Source organism: Triturus cristatus, chromosome 6, assembly GCF_964204655.1.
Source record: "Triturus cristatus chromosome 6, aTriCri1.1, whole genome shotgun sequence".
NCBI classification, from domain to species: domain Eukaryota; kingdom Metazoa; phylum Chordata; class Amphibia; order Caudata; family Salamandridae; genus Triturus; species Triturus cristatus.
In genome coordinates this window covers 1,071,249,834-1,071,267,818 of record NC_140589.1, presented here as the reverse complement: position 1 = coordinate 1,071,267,818, position 17,985 = coordinate 1,071,249,834, and the positions used below count along the sequence as shown (strand labels likewise).

Here is a 17,985-nt window from a genome sequence, read left to right as displayed (position 1 = left end):
TGGGGCCTACGCCATGTTTGGCATAGAGCTCATAAGTTGGAGTTCCAACCGGAGGAACCGGACATGATTCCTCCAGCTGGAAATCTCTTCCACAACCCAAACAGAACAATCTACCAAATATTCTAGAACCAGGCATCTTCGCTCACTAGTCTAGATCTAAACGTCAGAGGATTGTCGATTACGATAGTCTCGTGAATACACGAGTCCTCTGGCTTTGGCGTTTGCAAACTCCAAATTACCAAATAAAAACGATCCCGAGGGATACCAAACAAATGGGAGACGCTCCACTTATACTTAACTGAATATTGCTGATCGATGGCGTCACCAGAAGACTCTCTCGATTGTTTCGCTCTCTCAAACTCGTCAAGGGTCCAAAACAGGTCGATTAATCAGGGCAGCAGTCCTTCGTAGCCGTCGGGACGCGGAGAACCTCGCAGAAAAGACTTTCGGACCACGTCGACATGCAGGGGTCGATGAAGTGGCGGCCTTCCTCCGGAATTTCCACACGAAGCTCCTCACGAACCTCTGGCTTGGACTGGTACCGCTGAAATCGTCCCGAGTTGGGCGCCAAACTGAAGTACTGGGTAATTTAGTCCCAGCGGTGCAGGGGCACACACCCTATGACTTCTGGGTTCACCCTGTTCCAGACCTACAGAAACACAGAGTCTTCTGGGTGAAGTCAAAGATTCATTTATTGGCTGCAGACCAATTACAGGTATCCTAGAAGTACAACAGCGTGTATGTTCTCAGGAGACTGCTGAAAATCATAGAAACGGACTTCATCTTAAATACAGTTTTCCCTGCCTCAGGCATACATTCCTAGGTTTATGATACGGCAATAAACAAGTGTACAGTTCAAACGAAAGAGCAGAGTCATGATGACCATCCCACATTCCAGTTAAGCCAGCCCACAATGATTTACACAGCAAGATTCAGATCCCACATTAGATATCGATAGGCCCCAATAAACTCGGGCAGCTCCTGTTGATAGAAACAAGTCATAAAGCAGGAACAGTCAGGTGTGAAAGATTAGCCGGGGGCTCGTGTAGAATAAAAGGGTTTTATGGTGTGTCAAGCCCTGATACTAATCACAGGTGGACGGAGGAAGGGGAGCTCGTGAGACCAGTTTGACCTGGGGCAGCAGAACCAGCTGCCCAGGTCACAGAAAAGTCAAAGGAAAGCACATGTACTGTGAGGCCCGTATTTTGCTTCATCATAGCCTATGTGAGGGCAATGACAAGATGGCCACCGCTTCCAAAATGGAACCCGCGAAGTAAGGTAAAACAACGTGTACACAGTGCATTCATAGCTAGAACGATATATAAAGCACTCGTACATACCGCATTAACCATTTGCGGTTTGCTAATACCAGGATAGACAGGGGTGGGGCCCTGTCCCCTACGCGGAAACAGAGATTAAAGTACGACACACGATGCTGAAGAGCTCTTTGGTGTTGTGTGCGTTGTCGTCTAGGCGGTCCTTAAAGGCGGTCTTCTTGGCAGTCCTGATGAGTTGGTGGTGTCTGCGGGTGGCGCTCTTGAGGGCTGTGTGGTTGTCTGGTATTCAGTCGTGGAGCCATTTCTTCTCCAGCTTCCGGCAGGTGTGCTTGGAGATCCGGAGGTCCTCGGTGAACCAGGCGGCTTTCTTGTTGGTGTGGTTGGTTGTGGAGTTCTTGAGAGGGGCGAGGGTGTTGGTGCAGTCATTGATCCACCTTATGAGGTTGGTCACGGCGGTGTCTGGGTCGGTGGGGTCGGTGGGTGGTCTCAGGGCGAGGGCGGTAGTCAGTTGGTCCTCGGTGACCTTGCCCCAGCAGCGGCATGGTAGCTGTTGGGTGCGGTGGTGTGTGGTGGGTTTCCTGAAGGTGAAGTGGACGCATCTGTGGTCAGTCCAGTGGGGTTCGGTGGTGTGGTTGAAGGAGACGTGGGGGCTTGCGGAGAAGATGGGGTCGAGCGTGTGTCCAGCGGCGTGAGTAGGTGTTGTTACAAGCTGTTTGAGTCCAAGGTTGGCGAGGTTGTCGATCAGGGCGGTGGAGTTGGCGTCGTTGTTGTTCTCCAGGTGGAAGTTCAGGTCCCCGAGGAGGATGTAGTCTGTGGAAGCGAGGGCGTGTGTGCTGATGAGGTCAGCGATGGTGTCGCTGAACTGTGGGCGGGGTCCGGGGGGTCTGTAGATGAGTGTTCCTCTGAGGATGGTGTTGGGGTCGGTGTGGATCTGGAAGTGCATGTGCTCGGCGGTGGTGAGGGAGTAGTCGGTGTTCGTTGAGATTTTGATGGAGTCTTTGTGGATGATGGCGATTCCTTCTCCCACTCCATTGGTGCGGTCTCTGCGGGAGATCTTGTAGCCCTGTGGGATGGCTGTGGCGATGTCTGGTGCTGAGCTGGAGTTCAGCCAGGTCTCCGTCAGGAAGGCGACGTCGGGGGCGGTGGAGTCTAGGAGGTCCAAGAGTTCGATGGCGTGCTTGCGTGCGGAGTGGGTGTTGAGGAGGATGCAGTGGAGGTGGTTGGGTACTCTGGCTGGTGGTGTGGAGGGTTGGGTGCTGGTGAATCTGCAGTTCCGGCAGGTGAAGGCCCCTGGGTGCGCTTCGGGGTGGCCTGGTAGCAGGGGTGGTCTCGATCGGTGTTGAGTGCGTGGAGGGTGCTTGCGTCGTAGTGCAGTCTGGCGTTGCGGGGGGTGCAGGGTCCAGGGGTTCTGGCGCTGGGTGCGGTCCAGACACGGATGGGCACAGACGGGCTTGCCTAGGCACGCCTTCGGCGCGGCCGCTTCGCGGCCTCCATATGAGGGCAGAGGGAGGGAGGAGCAGCTGGGAGGTGGGAGCGGGGCGGCCAATGGGAGAGAAGGGGGCGGGCCGCAGAGGCTCAGTGGCGGGTGAAAATCGGCAGGAAAAGACGGCGGGAGAGGCGGTGAGGGTCCCGGAAGGAGGGGGGGAATAACATAAAAAAAGGACACGGGAAGGGTGAGAGCACAGGGGTACAGAAATGAAGAGCACAGGGGTACAGCAATGAAAAGGGAGAAAATGCAGTCAAGTGGCAAAGCGGCAAAACGGAGGTCCAGTCACACAGGGTGCTGCGTGGCGGTTGGGGGTAGCGACCTGCCTAGTGACAATGGTTCAAGTCGTCCAGTCCCAGCGAATCTACAGCCTCATACAGCAGCCTTATCAACCCTGACTACACCCTGGGCCGAAGGCGCCCATTAACTTTCAGCCTTAGTCTCAAACCCAGCTGTAGGGTCAGCAACAGGCATTCAAATACATCCTCCACCACGGGATGCAGTCCAGGGTAATTCAGCTCCAAGGTTTAGGGGTCCATTAACAACACAGAGATCCCATGGTGAGCCAAGGTTCGACCTCCTACCAGCTGCATGTCCTTATGTGGTTATTCTGGCGAACACCCCCAAACTAAAAAATAATCAAATAGAAACCACCACTCAATTAATCAATAAAGCCTGTTACTGAATTCACAAATTTATTAACAAACAGGCAGAGGGGCATCTTAACATTTTAATGGCACAAAGAGTTACCTGGTTGGGCAACCTAGATAAATCTATCAAGGGGGATTGCGTAGTTTTAAGCTTTAAGACACCGGCCATGTCAGAACAACTACTGCACCTAATACCCAATACTCTGACAGCAATATCACAAATATTTGCCCTACCACTTGGTATTTTCTACAAATCGAGGTTGCATCAGTCATGCACAAATGGAATTCGGTGCCACAATCCTATCTCACTTCCATCAGATGCCCAAATGTGCTCGAGGAGTGGAGTTACCCCCGCAACACTCTTATCGACCTCCAACTGATTTATGGTGTTGTCGGACTTGGATGCATGTGATAGACGGATAACCAAGGAGGTGACCCAATCCAGTAGTTACTGGCGCCCCAGAGTGTGTGAACTCCCAAATCCCACTGCCAAAGGATACAGAGAAATTCACAGCCATCACATGGAATGTTGCAGGCTTGGGTCTTGAACTGTAGGATCCAGATTGGCTCAAATATATATCCACCTTTGATCTAGTTTGCATCCAAGAGACTTGGATAGTGGCACCTAGATGGATACAGATCGTACTATACCCCCGCTATTGCCTCAAAGTGTGGCCGGGTGTTAGGTGGTATTGTGACATTACTAAAGAATACCCTGAGGTTTGAAGTACTTTCCTCCCATAATGAATCTCAATATTATAATATGCTACACCTTAAAGGCCCAGATGGTAACACTGTTTTATCAATTAATTTTATAATAACCTAACGAAGAGTGGCTTGACCCCAAAAATAAAGAGCCAGAAGTGATTCGATCAGCACTGCTCCTAAAGCACTTTCCAACCTACATTGAACCCTTAAGTGTGAGCCAAGAAACCCAAACCTGGTCAAACATGCCCTCCTAATGTACACCACGGCCAGGAAGAATAGACTAATACAATTGAAGGAAGCAGCCTGGGAACAACTGTACCAAGCATCCGCCACAAATAACTCCAGGGATTTTTGGGCAGTGGTCAACGCCCCTTTTTTAAAATCACACACAGACCCTAATCGGGACAATCATGTGGATAAAGACTCCTGGGTGGAGCACTTTGGTAAATATTTTAACGGAAAGAGGGAGGGAACTCTGGTGGTGTGGGAAGACCCTGTCTTGCCGCCCAATACTGTTGTCTCGTTTAACGATTTGGAGATAACGGAAGCTTTAGCTTAATGCACCAGTAACAAAGCCACAGATGGCACTTCAATAGACTTTTTTACTGAATCTCCCGAACTTTGGGGACCCGTGCTCACCAACATTTTCAACGTAATAGCAAAAGTGGGCCCGCCTGACTCATGGCATAAAGCAATTTTAATACCCTATTAAACAGATTGGAGGCCTGGGCAGTGACAAATAACGTCCTGATTCTGTCTCAATACGGTTATTAAAAGGGCAGAGGCACACATGACCAATGTCTTAACCTGAGTCTGCTAATAGCTAAGTATACTCAGGCTAAACAGGGTAACTTATACTTGGCCTTCATGGACCTAAGCACAGCCTTCGACTGCGTTGCCCATTCACATCTTTGGAGGATCATGAAGGAAATGGGGGTAGACCAAGCAATATTTACATTCATTAGGCAGTTCTATTCGAGGGCCAAAACCTTTGTACGTTACAGACAACAGAGGGAGTGCACCAGACGGTTTCCAATTACCAGGGGGGGGGGGGGGCAACGGTGCGTTCTCGCTCCTTTTTTGTTCTCCTTATACACCAATTGAGTAGATGCCCAACTGTTAGATTCACCCCTGGATGTCCCTACAATGAACAAGATGCGTATTCCAATCCTAATATACACAGACAATACAGTCACAATTGTACGCACAGGATGGGCCCTCCAGAAATTGCTAGATATTTTTGTAAACTATATGCGAAGGGTGCACTTACAAACAAATGAGGCCAAGTCCTTCATTTTAGTTGCAGGCCTTAAGGTGAGGCCCCCCCCCCTTCCTTTTTCATTTCTGATCAGAAAGTAGTGCAGACTGAGTTTTTTGCATATTTAGGGGTCATTTTTGATCATATGACATCATGGTCTAATATGGTGTCGAACCGAAGGATTATGCTAGAAAAGAGCATTAATGCTATTCACTCGTTTACCAAAAGAATTGGGTTCAAGACAAATAGACATGGTCAAAAAAGTATATGGGGCAAAATCTAGCTCAGTAGCGTCCTACGGAGCGGGAGTATGGGGTTATGTTAATCTAAAGGCAATACGATCAATTGAAGACACTTTCTGGAAAAAACTGATGAGCCTCACCATCTGCTGTTCCAATTTTAATTTACATTATGAGTTGAACATCTCCTAAATAATAATGATCAGATAAATGCAGCACCAGTTCTCCTATGGCATTCCATATGGAGAAGAGATACAGTTAACCTCACCCAACAGTGTACTGCGGACTGTTTGGCATTAGAACATGCACAGAGGATACCGTGGATAACTTATGTCAAAAACACCCTAGACGCACTGGATTTGGGGACTGTTCGAAACCCCAGAAAAATGTTTGATCATATTGAAAAAAGCCAGAAAAGCCCGCTTGAAAGAATTTACAGCCGAAACTAGACTCATCGCCCAGATCAATAAAGTAACGGTCTGAGAGTGTGTTGAGGGCCCAATGCATGGTGAGGGGTTAACATCTTATCTGGCATTTGTAACAAACCCTGCCATAGATTCATTTTAATTAGGCTTTGCCTAAACTTAATTTCGTGCATGCTGGGTTTTCCCTCTGGCACCTATTCTACCCATGATCTCTCGTGCTGTCCATGCGATGGTACCTCGTCCCAATCTGACCTGCACATTTTCTTTTTTTGTAAATTTTATTGTGAATATCGGAATAGATTTTTACTCCCAAAACATGCGCAAGCACAACTTCAGACAATGTCGTCTGGCCTTGCATTTTGTTACGAATGTTGCCTGAAACTTTAACCTGCTTTTGTGTTGCCTCCTTTTTATGTCTATCGTTAACCCCTTCGCTGCTGCGGACATTCCGCTGCAGCGCTGGGGGGGGCAGGGGGGCAGCGCGGTGGGCCTGTGCTCATGACGGAGCCGCTCCGTCATGAGCCACAGTTGAGCTGTGCTCATGACGGAACGGTTCCGTCATGACTCCGCCCATTTGCGTTGTCGCCCCGCACAGGCGGGGAAACAGCGCCGCGCAGGCGGAGCGGCCGCCGACAGGATTGTCATGACGGAACCGTTCCGTCATGAGCACACGCCAACCGTGGCTCATGACGGAACGGTTCCGTCATGAGCAGGGAAGGGGTTAAAAACCAGGAAATTGCACACTTGTTGAGATTAATTGTTTTTAAATGCTTTCGAACTAGTTTTATTGGTGTTTTATTGTATATATCTGTGATGTACATATGAACTTTTATGATTAATATGTATTAATCGAATAAAGTAATTCTGACTGACTAAGTAGGTGCACTCACAGAATACCACAACACTAAATCACAACAGCACACTGTCAGTCCCTTTTGTAATATCATGTATTTGTTGTTGCAGAACAAGGCAATTTTTTAATGGTGTAAATATTTTAGATGATCAATCTTATATTTTTTTTCAACAGATGTCCAGCAGGTGGCTATGGAATGTGGAAAGAGACAACTGGGCTTCAGCTGTGTTAAAAACACCTTCTCTGATTTCACTGGCAGTGATATTCGCTGTGTACTTTGATTAACATTAGTTGTAATGTGATAGCTTACTTACATTTTCATTTTGTAAAAGTGTCAGATTTAAATATGCTTTGAAATATAGATGTAATTTGTTTATTATTTAGAACATTTAATTTCTGCATAATTTGCTTTTTGTTAATCCCACTGTCAAGTGGCACTTTCAAATGCTGAATATTTGTAAGTTTTATAGTTATGTTGCTCTAAGCGCATCACATTTGTTGTTGCTTGTAGACAAAAACTGGAGATAAAACTGCACTCAAAATACCTTAAAGTTATTAATAAAATAATATATTGCTATGCCATTTGATATTCAAGCCAAATGACGAATTAACCCGTCTGAGCAAGCCCTACGTACAAAGGGCCTTGCCATGCTGAGCTTTGCTGTTGCCGTGGGTGCCTGTTTTATGCGCCTGCAGTGTGAAATTAATTTAAGTTGATATTTTTCATAGGTACTGCATTATTTTCTCATAATACAGCTTGGAAACATCAAAAAAGGTTGCTTCTTCCTGTTTCTGAGCTGTGCTGCTGAAAATAAAGCAATAACAAATATTGGGGTAAATTAATTAAATGTATGCCCTGCAGGCACATAAAACAGGCGCATAGCTCTGTGTGGTGGAGGATGGTTGGTACAAGAAAATGTGAAGAGGAGTGATGGAGAGGAGGGGTCAGTGCTGAAATTAAGCCTGTGTTTACTAGTAGTAGGGTCTGCAACTTGCAGATTTCAGCCCTGTCAAGTGCCATACATCAGGGGCTGTACTAAAGCATTTTAGAGCTGGTGTCCATATTAACACACTAAAATGCTTAGTCGCACATATTACAACTCCTATAATGTGCAAAGAGGTGCTGAACAAAGCACCCAGTACGTTTTGCTTGCAATGCGTTGCCGCCCCAGCTTAATAATGATCTCAGCCGGTCTGAGAGGTAACTTGTTGCTATGGTGAGTACATTGTCACTGTAATTTTGCAAGTTGTTTCTGCAGCTATTTTTAAACAAGCATTTTTAATGCAATAGGTCTCGCAGTATTAAAGTTTGAGCTGTTGGCATTGCTAATAATAATACAGCAACACCAATAGCAGCTCAAAGATTCAGTAATGTGAGACCTATTGCATTGCAATTATTATTTTTTTTATATAGCACGAACTTGAGTGAAATATGTGTATTTATGTTGCATTGAGTACAGTGTAATTATGTGTTGTGTCATTATGTGGCACAGAGTGGTATTGTGTGGAGTGTATTTATCTTGCATTAAGTAGAGAGTAATTATGTGATGTGCAATTATGTAGTACTGAGTGGTATGTGGAGTGTATTTATGTTGTATTGAATACAGTGTAATTATGTGATGTGTAATCACACAACCACACCCACACCCACAACCACTCACACAACCAAACACACACACACAACCACACACACACAAACAACCACACACACCACCACAACCACACACAACCACCACACACACAGCCACAACCACACATACAACCACACCCACAACCACACACAACCACACATACAACCACACATACTCAACCACACACACAACCACACACACACAACCACACACACACAACCACACACACAACCACACACACAACCACAAACACAACACACACAACCACACACACACAACCATGCACACATAACCACACACACAACCACCCACAACCACACACACAACCACACACAACCACACAACCACACACAACCATACACACACAACCACACATACAAACACACACACACAAACACACACACAACCACACAAACACACACAACCACACACACAAACTCACACACACAACCATACACACACAACCACACACACACGCAACCACACCCACACACACAACCACACACACAACCGCACACACAACCACAACACACACACACCCACAACACACACACAACCACACACACAACCACCTAACCACACTCCCACATAACCACACACACAACCACAAGCACACACACACAACCACACACACAACCACACACACACAGCCACCCACACAACCACACACACACACACACACACACACACACACACAACCACACACAACTTAAGGGAATCGGGTAACCGAAAGAGAAAGAACTCTATCCAAAATCACACGTTTGCAGTCCAGTCAGAAAGCATGACTTAGCCCCAACGAGTCCTTGTTTTGTAGCTAAGCAGATAGTCAATTATTTCAGTAAGCCTGACGCGAAATTAGAAAAGGAGAAGTATAGTGCAATTATTAGGCACGCGTTGTTTACCTTGTAACCGCGTAAATATTTGCAGCGCATTTTCATTTACTTTGCCTTGTAACCGCCTTCATTTATTTTACCTTGTAACCGCGTAAAGATTAGCCACGCATTCCTCCCAATTAAGCAACAAACTGTATTGCAGCCACAAAGCCACAAGTAAAGTGATCGCAAAACTGAAAGCAAAGCCACAAGATGTATTTGTTTTACTGCATGTTTCTTCTCTCACTGTATTCCTCTTTCTCTTAGTTTGTGCATTTCTATCTCTCTCTCAGTCTATCTCTGTGTCTCTGTCTTTGTATATGCTCCTCTGTGCCCGTCATGCTCTGCTGTATGTGTCTACCTATGTGTACACTGTATTTGCGTGTATGTATCAAACTCTATATGTGCCTTTTAGTGTTTATAAGTTTGTCTTTATCTCTGCCTCTGTTCCTCTTTGTCTATCTGTCTCCGTTTCTAGCTTTGTGTATGTGCCTCTGTTACTGTATATCTCTTTGCTTGTTAATCTACTTTTCTATATGTGTGTATTTCCTGTACCTTGGTCTAGCTCTGTATATTTCTGTCTATATGTCTATAACTTTATTTGAAAGCAAGCGCCATTTTAGATAAAGGGAATTGGGTAACGGAAAGAGAAAGAACTCTATCCAAAATCACACGTTTTCAGTCCAGTCAGAAAGTATGACTTAGCCCCAACAAGTCCTTGTTTTGTTTGCTAAGCAGATACAGTCAATTATTTCAGTAAGCCTGATGCGACATTAGAAAAAGAGAAGTATAGTGCAATTAGAAAAGAGAAGTATAGTGCAATTATTAGGCACACATTGTTTACCTTGTAACCGTGTAAATATTTGCCGCGCATTTTTCATTTTTTTTACCTTGTAACCGCCTTCACTTATTTTACCTTGTAGCGAAGTAAATATTTGCCGCGCATTTTCATTTACTTTGCCTTGTAACCGCCTTCATTTATTTTACCTTGTAACCGCGTAAAGATTAGCCACGCATTCCTCCCAATTAAGCAACAAACTGTATTGCAGCCGCGAAGCCACAAGTAAAGTGATCGCAAAACTGAAAGCAAAGCCACAAGTAAAGTGATCGCGAAACCGAAAGCAATCGCTTTAGGAAGCAGAGACAGCCGCCAATGGTGCGCACGCGCCACAGACAGCCATATACTTTCAATTATCGTGCCCGTGTCTGGGCACAATAATTGAAGCCAGATAGGCTTTAGTGTGCGTAACAGACACCAATAGGCCGTGGGCGGAGCGATTCACCCGCTTTTGGCCTATTGCGTGCTCTGTCTAAAAAATACAGCCACTAAAAGCCCATAATAGAGGACAAAACAAAAAACACACGCATGAGCGTGTACAATTCTAGTGTCCATTTCTGAACCCCGGACAAAAGGACTCTCGCTGCGCGAGCACTGCTGCGCACTGCAACGCTATGCACGAGACCTAAAAAAGATGCCAGTCCCGACTTCTTCGGTTCACTTGGATCAGGTGTTACTAAAACAGTATACCTTAGGGACCTTCCTTTGGCAATGAAGCACTGAGCAGAGCTGCGGGCAGCAAGTGCCCCCACATACCACCTCATCCTGTTCCACCCAACAGAAGGATGATCACCCCAGGTTTCCAGTCCACTGAAATAAAGACAGTTGGTTTCCCACCTGTGCTGGAGACTTACTTCTTCTGGGTAGTTTAGTGCACCAAGGCTTGTCTGTATTCACACTAAAGGCCCGATTATGATGCGGCTGTAAATGCTCCTTCAGGGCCGCATCGTAATGGGCCGCTCGGTTTCCTTTCTGACCCCCTCATTATGATGGAGGAGGTCAGAAAGGAAACAGACAGTAATTTCGGCTGGCTTCTGACGGGCTCGGAGAGCCTGTCTTCCAGTCAGAAGCCAGCTAGTAATCTCAAGGGCAGGCATTTCCGCCCCTGAGATTACAATGCATGGTTTCTGACATGGTTTCCATGTCGGCCTGTCTGACATTCTGACATGGAAACCATTTTGGAAAGTGTGTTTGGTGGCCCCTAGCAGGGCCCCTTTTGGTGCACAGCCTCCAGTTGGAGGCCGAGGGGGTAGCTATAATGCCCCCCTGGTAATCCCTGCACCTTGTGGCAGGCACCTTGAGGTTCCTGCCTAGGGGTGCAGGGATGAACCGCACCTCCCATTTCACTATGGAAGCATGTATTACGGACGGTTTAGTAACGCGACCAAACAGTGTTCGGCCGCATCCTAATGCGGCGGTCAGGACTACCGACCGGTTGTCGGTCAGTCCCAGGACTGAGTCGGTGTCGGGCAGAAGGAATTCCGCCCGACATCGAAATCAGGCCCTAACTGTGAGTTATACAGCATGGTCTGCACAAAGCCACAATACTAATTTGCATGACGTGCTGTGCTTTGCAAAGTAAGACATGTGCTCCCTACTGTACAGTTATCACAATATTTATCTTTTATTGAAAGATTTGTTCTGAGGTGCATGAATGTCATGAAAGTCATGTGGCTATAAACACTGTGGAATCCGCAAATATAATTTCATTTCAAACTGGTGTATATATAAGCATATTAAAGGTTAACATTCTGGAATTAAATTGTACTTTTTTAGGAGGTTCTTTTGAGCCTATTTTGCTTTGCTGGAAGAATGGAAGTTTGTGGTGCCAGTAAACTTTGATTATCCAGCATTGAATCTTTGATAGATACAATTGCTTGCATCTTCCCCACCATGGAGGTGGCAGTCCCACTGTCATTATAAAAGTAGTGTAAAACAAAGCATTAAACAGTAAAAGTTAAACAAGTGACTCTGGTAACAAACTCATATCATTTTAATAATGTAGATTGTACTATTCTTGATGGCTACATTACGGACCATGCCCCAGTCTGCATTACAATAGGGTGGAACCTTAGCAAACTCATGAGAAAAGCCTGGTGCCTTAACAGTGCACGATACAAAATGCCTCGAAAAAAGAAGAAATAACCCACTTTAATACTTAAAGAAAAAAAGAAGTGTGCAAATACTATGTGAAGCTGCTAAGACCAGTCCACTCTATAGGAATGTATGGCTCCAGCTGATGTGACTTGCAGACCTGGCCAACAAACAAAGAGTGCAACAACAGTATTGGAGCTGAATATATACTCTGCAAACAGAAAGCTTGCCATTATGAGCAGGGAGCAAAGGCCTCCTAATTTAGGCAGAGAGAGGCTCTGATGGCCATATTAATGACTGAAGATGAAACTGGCTGCGTGATACGAGATACTCAAGGCATTGGCAACACATTTGCTAAATTACACTCAAATCTGTAGGTCGGAGACGTGAACTGACAGAGGTTGGTTGGAGGCCGTCTTTGACACTCTACAATTACCCTGTCTTAAGGATGATGGTAGGGCTTTCCTAGAGGGTGAGAACACAAAAGAGGAAATTGCACTGGCCTTACAAAAAGGCGCGCAAAAAGGGTGGCTTCCCAGGAGAATTATATAAATAGACCAAAGAAGGTACAATAGCCATCTACATGGGGTTTTCCAAGAGTTGGATTGGACAAGAACACTTACATTATACAGCATTGGATCTTTCATAGATTCACATGCTTGAATCATTCCCCGGCCTCGAGGTGGGCGCCCCACGGTACTATAGTTAAGCAGTATCTAATAGTATAAGAGGATATATGGCGATGCAAAGACATTTTAATAGCCTATCTATGTCCTTTTAAAAAAAGGACCAAACTTGAACTATAACCAATCAGGCAACAGCAACCTCTTAGAACACTCCCAACAGAGTCTAGATCGCTCCGATTTCATTACAAGACCAGAGGCTACCATTATGCATTATTCCTTTATTGCAACTTCAAGCAGCCATTTTTAAAGTTAATACATCACAAAGCAAAGCTCTAGAATAGAATACTCATATGTTGCAATGGCAACAGAGCTAGATGGATCTGCCTCTTTTAGTTGCGGCTTCAAGAAGATAAGTTCTGTCTTTCATTACTCTCTATGCTTTCTTGTCACTGTTACATTTGAATTGCATTTTTTATCTTAAATATACCTTATATTATGCCATAACATTTCCTGCTAACATTGTTGCTTTCTGTTTAACATTATTACTTTACTGTTTATCAATATTTTGGGCTTTTGGTATTCCCTACATACCTTGGCGCTCCTGTTGCGTCCACCTAGACTTCTGCACCCTTTCGGAAGAGAAACCCCACTCTTCCTTTCTGCTTTCTGCTTTTCTTTCACCTTTTTTCCTGTGACCCCAAGACTTTACAAGTCGTTGCGGCCCGGGCATGGCACGCTTCACGCTCCAATTTACGGAGGCTGGGCTGTGCCAGGATACCTTTGCTCTCCTGTCCCCTTTGGTTCCTTCTCTTGGCCCGTAATGGCATCTCCGCTTTTCAGGGCTTCAAAACCTAGGGTCTCTCCTACCTTAGAGGAGAGACCCTTAGTAAGCACAGAATGATGCTCTATGCTTCCCTAACAAAACGCGCGTGCCCTGAAGGCATCCTCCATCAATGTTTTTACCGCATTGCCTAGCAACGCATACGTGTATAGCATACAGCTGATCACTCGTGCTGTCTCTTGACGGTTGAGATGCTAACGATCAGCTAAGTCAGATTTCTTCGTTTGGGAAAGAGATTAGACTAAAACTTAATACTACTACATTAATAGATTTAAATTACACATTAATACTATTTTGAAGACTACTATTTCGAAGACTGCATTAATAGAATTACATATTAATCTTTACCAAGCAGTTTATATTATCTAATCAAGCGACTAAACGCTTGGAGCATACATTTTATTCCACTATTTAACCAAATACCTATCTTTAACTCCCTTACCCGGGAGTTAGTAGGTGTTAACACCTTTTATTCAACTTTTACTATGTCTGATGTTAAATAAGATGATTCACAAGCCCAGGCCCTACTCCCAACCCTAATGAGGAGATTATCAAAAGAATTATACAAAAAGAAATGCGCTCATGCATGAGGGAGACTATAAGTCAAATTGTTGCGGGAAAGAGATCCATACCTGATTCTACCAACCCCACTGCTCTCCATGGAGTGCACAATGACGATTTAACTAAATGTGGGAGCAAAAGATTAAGAAAAAGCAAAAAAAATGGAGAGCACATTGAGCACACTGGGAGGTCCAAGCACCTCGACCTTATTGGGAGGCTTACGCACCTCATACCCTAAAGGAGGACTAAGCACCTCAAACACTAAAGGAGGCCTTCGCGCCCCAAAAACATCAAGTGTCCATTGTGGCACAACCTAGCCGGACGTCCTGGGCGGCTCACTTTATCCAGATGCTCTATCTGACCCCCACTTAATTTAATTGATGATAATCAAGGAACATCGGAATCCTTGGACGAATACATCCTTGACCTGGACCAGGATGATAATGATCCCAATTTTGCTCTCTCAGAGGATGAACTCCCCTCTTCCTCTATGGACATAATCATTGATCCCTTAGGTGAGGAAATGTTCTCCCCTTATTACATTCAACACCCTAGGAACTCCCAATAGTGGCCTCAAAACCTTATGGCCACGTTTATCAAGATGTGGATAAGAAACCCCCTTGATAGAGACACGAGGAATATCCTTAAAGCTGAATGCCCAAGACCTATGGTTCAAGATAAAATTTGTCTCACTCCAAACTAGGACCCAGAAATTATTAAGTTCTTATTTAAACTGGGCAGGGACCCTAGGAAGGTGATGAAGCGCTCCCTCAAAACCTGCCAAGACCGCATGCTCGATATGCTAGGTCCCTTGTGCAGAATAATTGATTAAATCGAGGAGAGCCACATTAACGACTCTTCACCAAACATTGATTTGTTGAGGGGTTGGAGCAAGAGGACATAAATCCTCCTCTGTAACACTAACGCAACAATTAACACCAAAAGAAGGAAAGTTGTTTTATCTAAAATTAACCCTAAACTCTGTGACATGGCCAAAAAAGAACCCTCTGTCAACCCAATCGGACTTGTTTTTGGTGAGGAGATGATCAAGGGACTAGGCAAATACGTGGCAACATTCACTGCCCTGGATAAGGCGCAAACTAACATGCGAAGAGTTTTTAATCCGAGTGTTTTTGCCAGGGCCGGCAGAAGAGGTCACTATGCCGGCCACCCCTACCAAAGACCCTTCTACAGACAACGGGGTTTTGGTCGTCCCTACTAGACCAATCCCACCTTCTTCCCTCAGAGAGGAAGACCCTTGCGTTCAAGAGGCTTCAGAGCCAGAGGTCAGAACTCTTCCAATACTCCAAGTAAGTACTGTTTTCAACGGGGAAAGTGGGGGGTCGCCTAAAACACTTTTTACATACCTCTAAACAAATTACACAAGACCCTTGGGTTCTACAAACTGTCCAGGGTTTCAAAATAGATTTTATAGAAAAACCAAAACAAGTTGCAACACCCAGAGTGTTAAATCTGAACAATGTTCTATTGTAGCAGGGAAAATAAACTCTATGTTGGATAAAGGAGCAACTTTAGAGGTCCCCTGGGAACGCCGACAATCCCTGAGCAATATTTTTCTGGTGGAGAAGAAGGACAAAGGTTGGAGAATGGTAATAAATCTCAGAGAACTGAACAAATCTCTCACCTACAGACATTTCAAGATGGAAGGTATCCATCTCCTCCAGGACATGCTTTTAGAAAAAGACTGGTTAGTGAAACTAGATCTGCAGGACGCCTACTTTACTATTCCAATGGTGCAAGAATCCCAGTCCTTTCTCCAATTTGCATGGAACAATCTCCTATACCAGTTCCAAGCTCTTCCCTTCAGTCTATCCTCTGCCCCCTGGTGTTTCACCAAAGTCATGAGGCCAATTGCCTCAGTTCTGAGGGAAAGGGGTATCCGCCTTATAATTTATCTAGATGACATTCTCCTCATGTCTCAAGATAATTCTCAAATTCTGAAAGACTTGAATACTACCGTAAACGTAATAGAGAGTACAGGTTTTATTATAAACAAAGAAAAATCAATCATGACTCCCTTGAGGTCTCTGTAGTTCCTGGGCTTCACAGTAGACACGGTGAAGTCTATGCTGTTACTTCCCCCGAAAAAGATATCCAAGATTCGAAAAGAGATACGTCATGTTCTGAAACTCGATCTGTTAATCTTAAGAGAACTACCCAGAATCCTGGGCCTCCTCTCATCGTCAGTCCAAGCTATTTTCCAGGGTCCTTTACACTATTGGGCCCTCCAAAGGCTGAATGGCAGAGCTTTCTGATATGGCCTTTGGTACGGAGACGAGACAAAATTCTTCTAGATTCAGAAGCCAAGACCGAACTGACCTGGTGGTTAGAAAATCTGGATGCTTGGAATGGCAAAGCCATATTTGGCATTTTACCGGAATTTGTCCTGGAATCAGACGCCAGCCTTCATGGCTGGAGTGCTTGCTTTCAGAATCAAACCACAGGAGGCTTATGGTCCTATTTGGAGAGTACGAACCACATACTTTTTTGGAGTTATTCGCCGGGCTTTATGCCGTTATGAGTTTCAAGCAATCCCTTCAAGGGAGATCGGTCACTCTCAAGATGGACAACATGTCAGCCGTAGCCTACATAAATCGCCTAGGGGCACCAAGTAACCAGACCTCTTCAACCTAGCAAAAAAGCTATGGATGTTCTGCCTAGAACACAAAATATCGCTAAGAGCAGAATACCTTCCAGGACAAAACAATGTTTGTGCAGACTGGAATTCCAGATTCCTAGTAGATCACACCGACTGTAAACTGAACTCAAACGTGTTAAAAAACTAGATTACCTTTGGGGTCCAATATATATAGACCGCTTTGCGAGCAGACTGACCTGCCAACTATGCAAATACTTCAGCTGGATGTCAGACCCGGGTGCTCTGGCAGTGAATGCCTTTCTTCAACCTTGGAAAGGATATGCTTTTCCCCCCTTTACAATGATCCAACGCGCCCTGCAGAAATTGAGAATGGAACAATATTCAGTAATCCTAATTACACCCTTCTGGCCATCCCAACCTTGGTTTCCAACGACCTTGGAATTAGCTACCAAATACCCTTTCTACTCCCAGCTATACCAGGCCTCCTAAGAGACATAGACGGTTTGGAACATCCCCTTCTTCAGAATGGGACTTTGAACCTTCTTGCCTAGAAAGTGTCAGGCGAGCCAATGGAATCTCTGACCTTTCCGTGCAGGCTTCTTCTCTCCTCCAAGAATCCTGGGCCCCCGGTACTCACTATAGATACAACGGTATCTGGAAAAGATGGTGCTTGGAAAGGAACCTGGATTCCGTGGAGGCTCCTATCGTACATGTAGCCAACTTTCTTCTTGAACAATTTGAAAGAGGTCTCACTTATAGATCAATTAACTGCTATAGATCAGCCATTTCTGCGGGTCACTCCCTTTTAAATGGTAGATCTATTGGTAAGAATTCAATAATATGCAGAATTATGAAAAGCATCAGGCTTAAAAGACCGCCTAAACCTAAACACAAACACTATGGGACGTAAAACTATTACTTGACCTATTTTGTAACTGGCCCAATAATAACCTGCTAGATAATAAAAAAATCTTTCTATTAAACTAGCTTCTCTCCTATGTCTAAT

At 45.1% G+C, this 17,985-nt stretch overlaps 1 protein-coding gene across 1 annotated transcript in view; it reads left to right on the top strand.

Moving 5' to 3' along the window:
- Window positions 1-7,471, top strand: part of DYNLT2 (dynein light chain Tctex-type 2) — a 275,307-nt gene extending 267,836 nt beyond the window's left edge. Inside the window, exon 3 of the mRNA XM_085609781.1 lies at window positions 7,071-7,471. Within this exon, the coding sequence (XP_085465907.1) occupies window positions 7,071-7,181 (111 nt within the window). The 3' untranslated portion in view covers window positions 7,182-7,471. The remainder of the gene's footprint in view (window positions 1-7,070) is intronic.
- The last annotated feature ends 10,514 nt before the right edge of the window (window positions 7,472-17,985 follow it).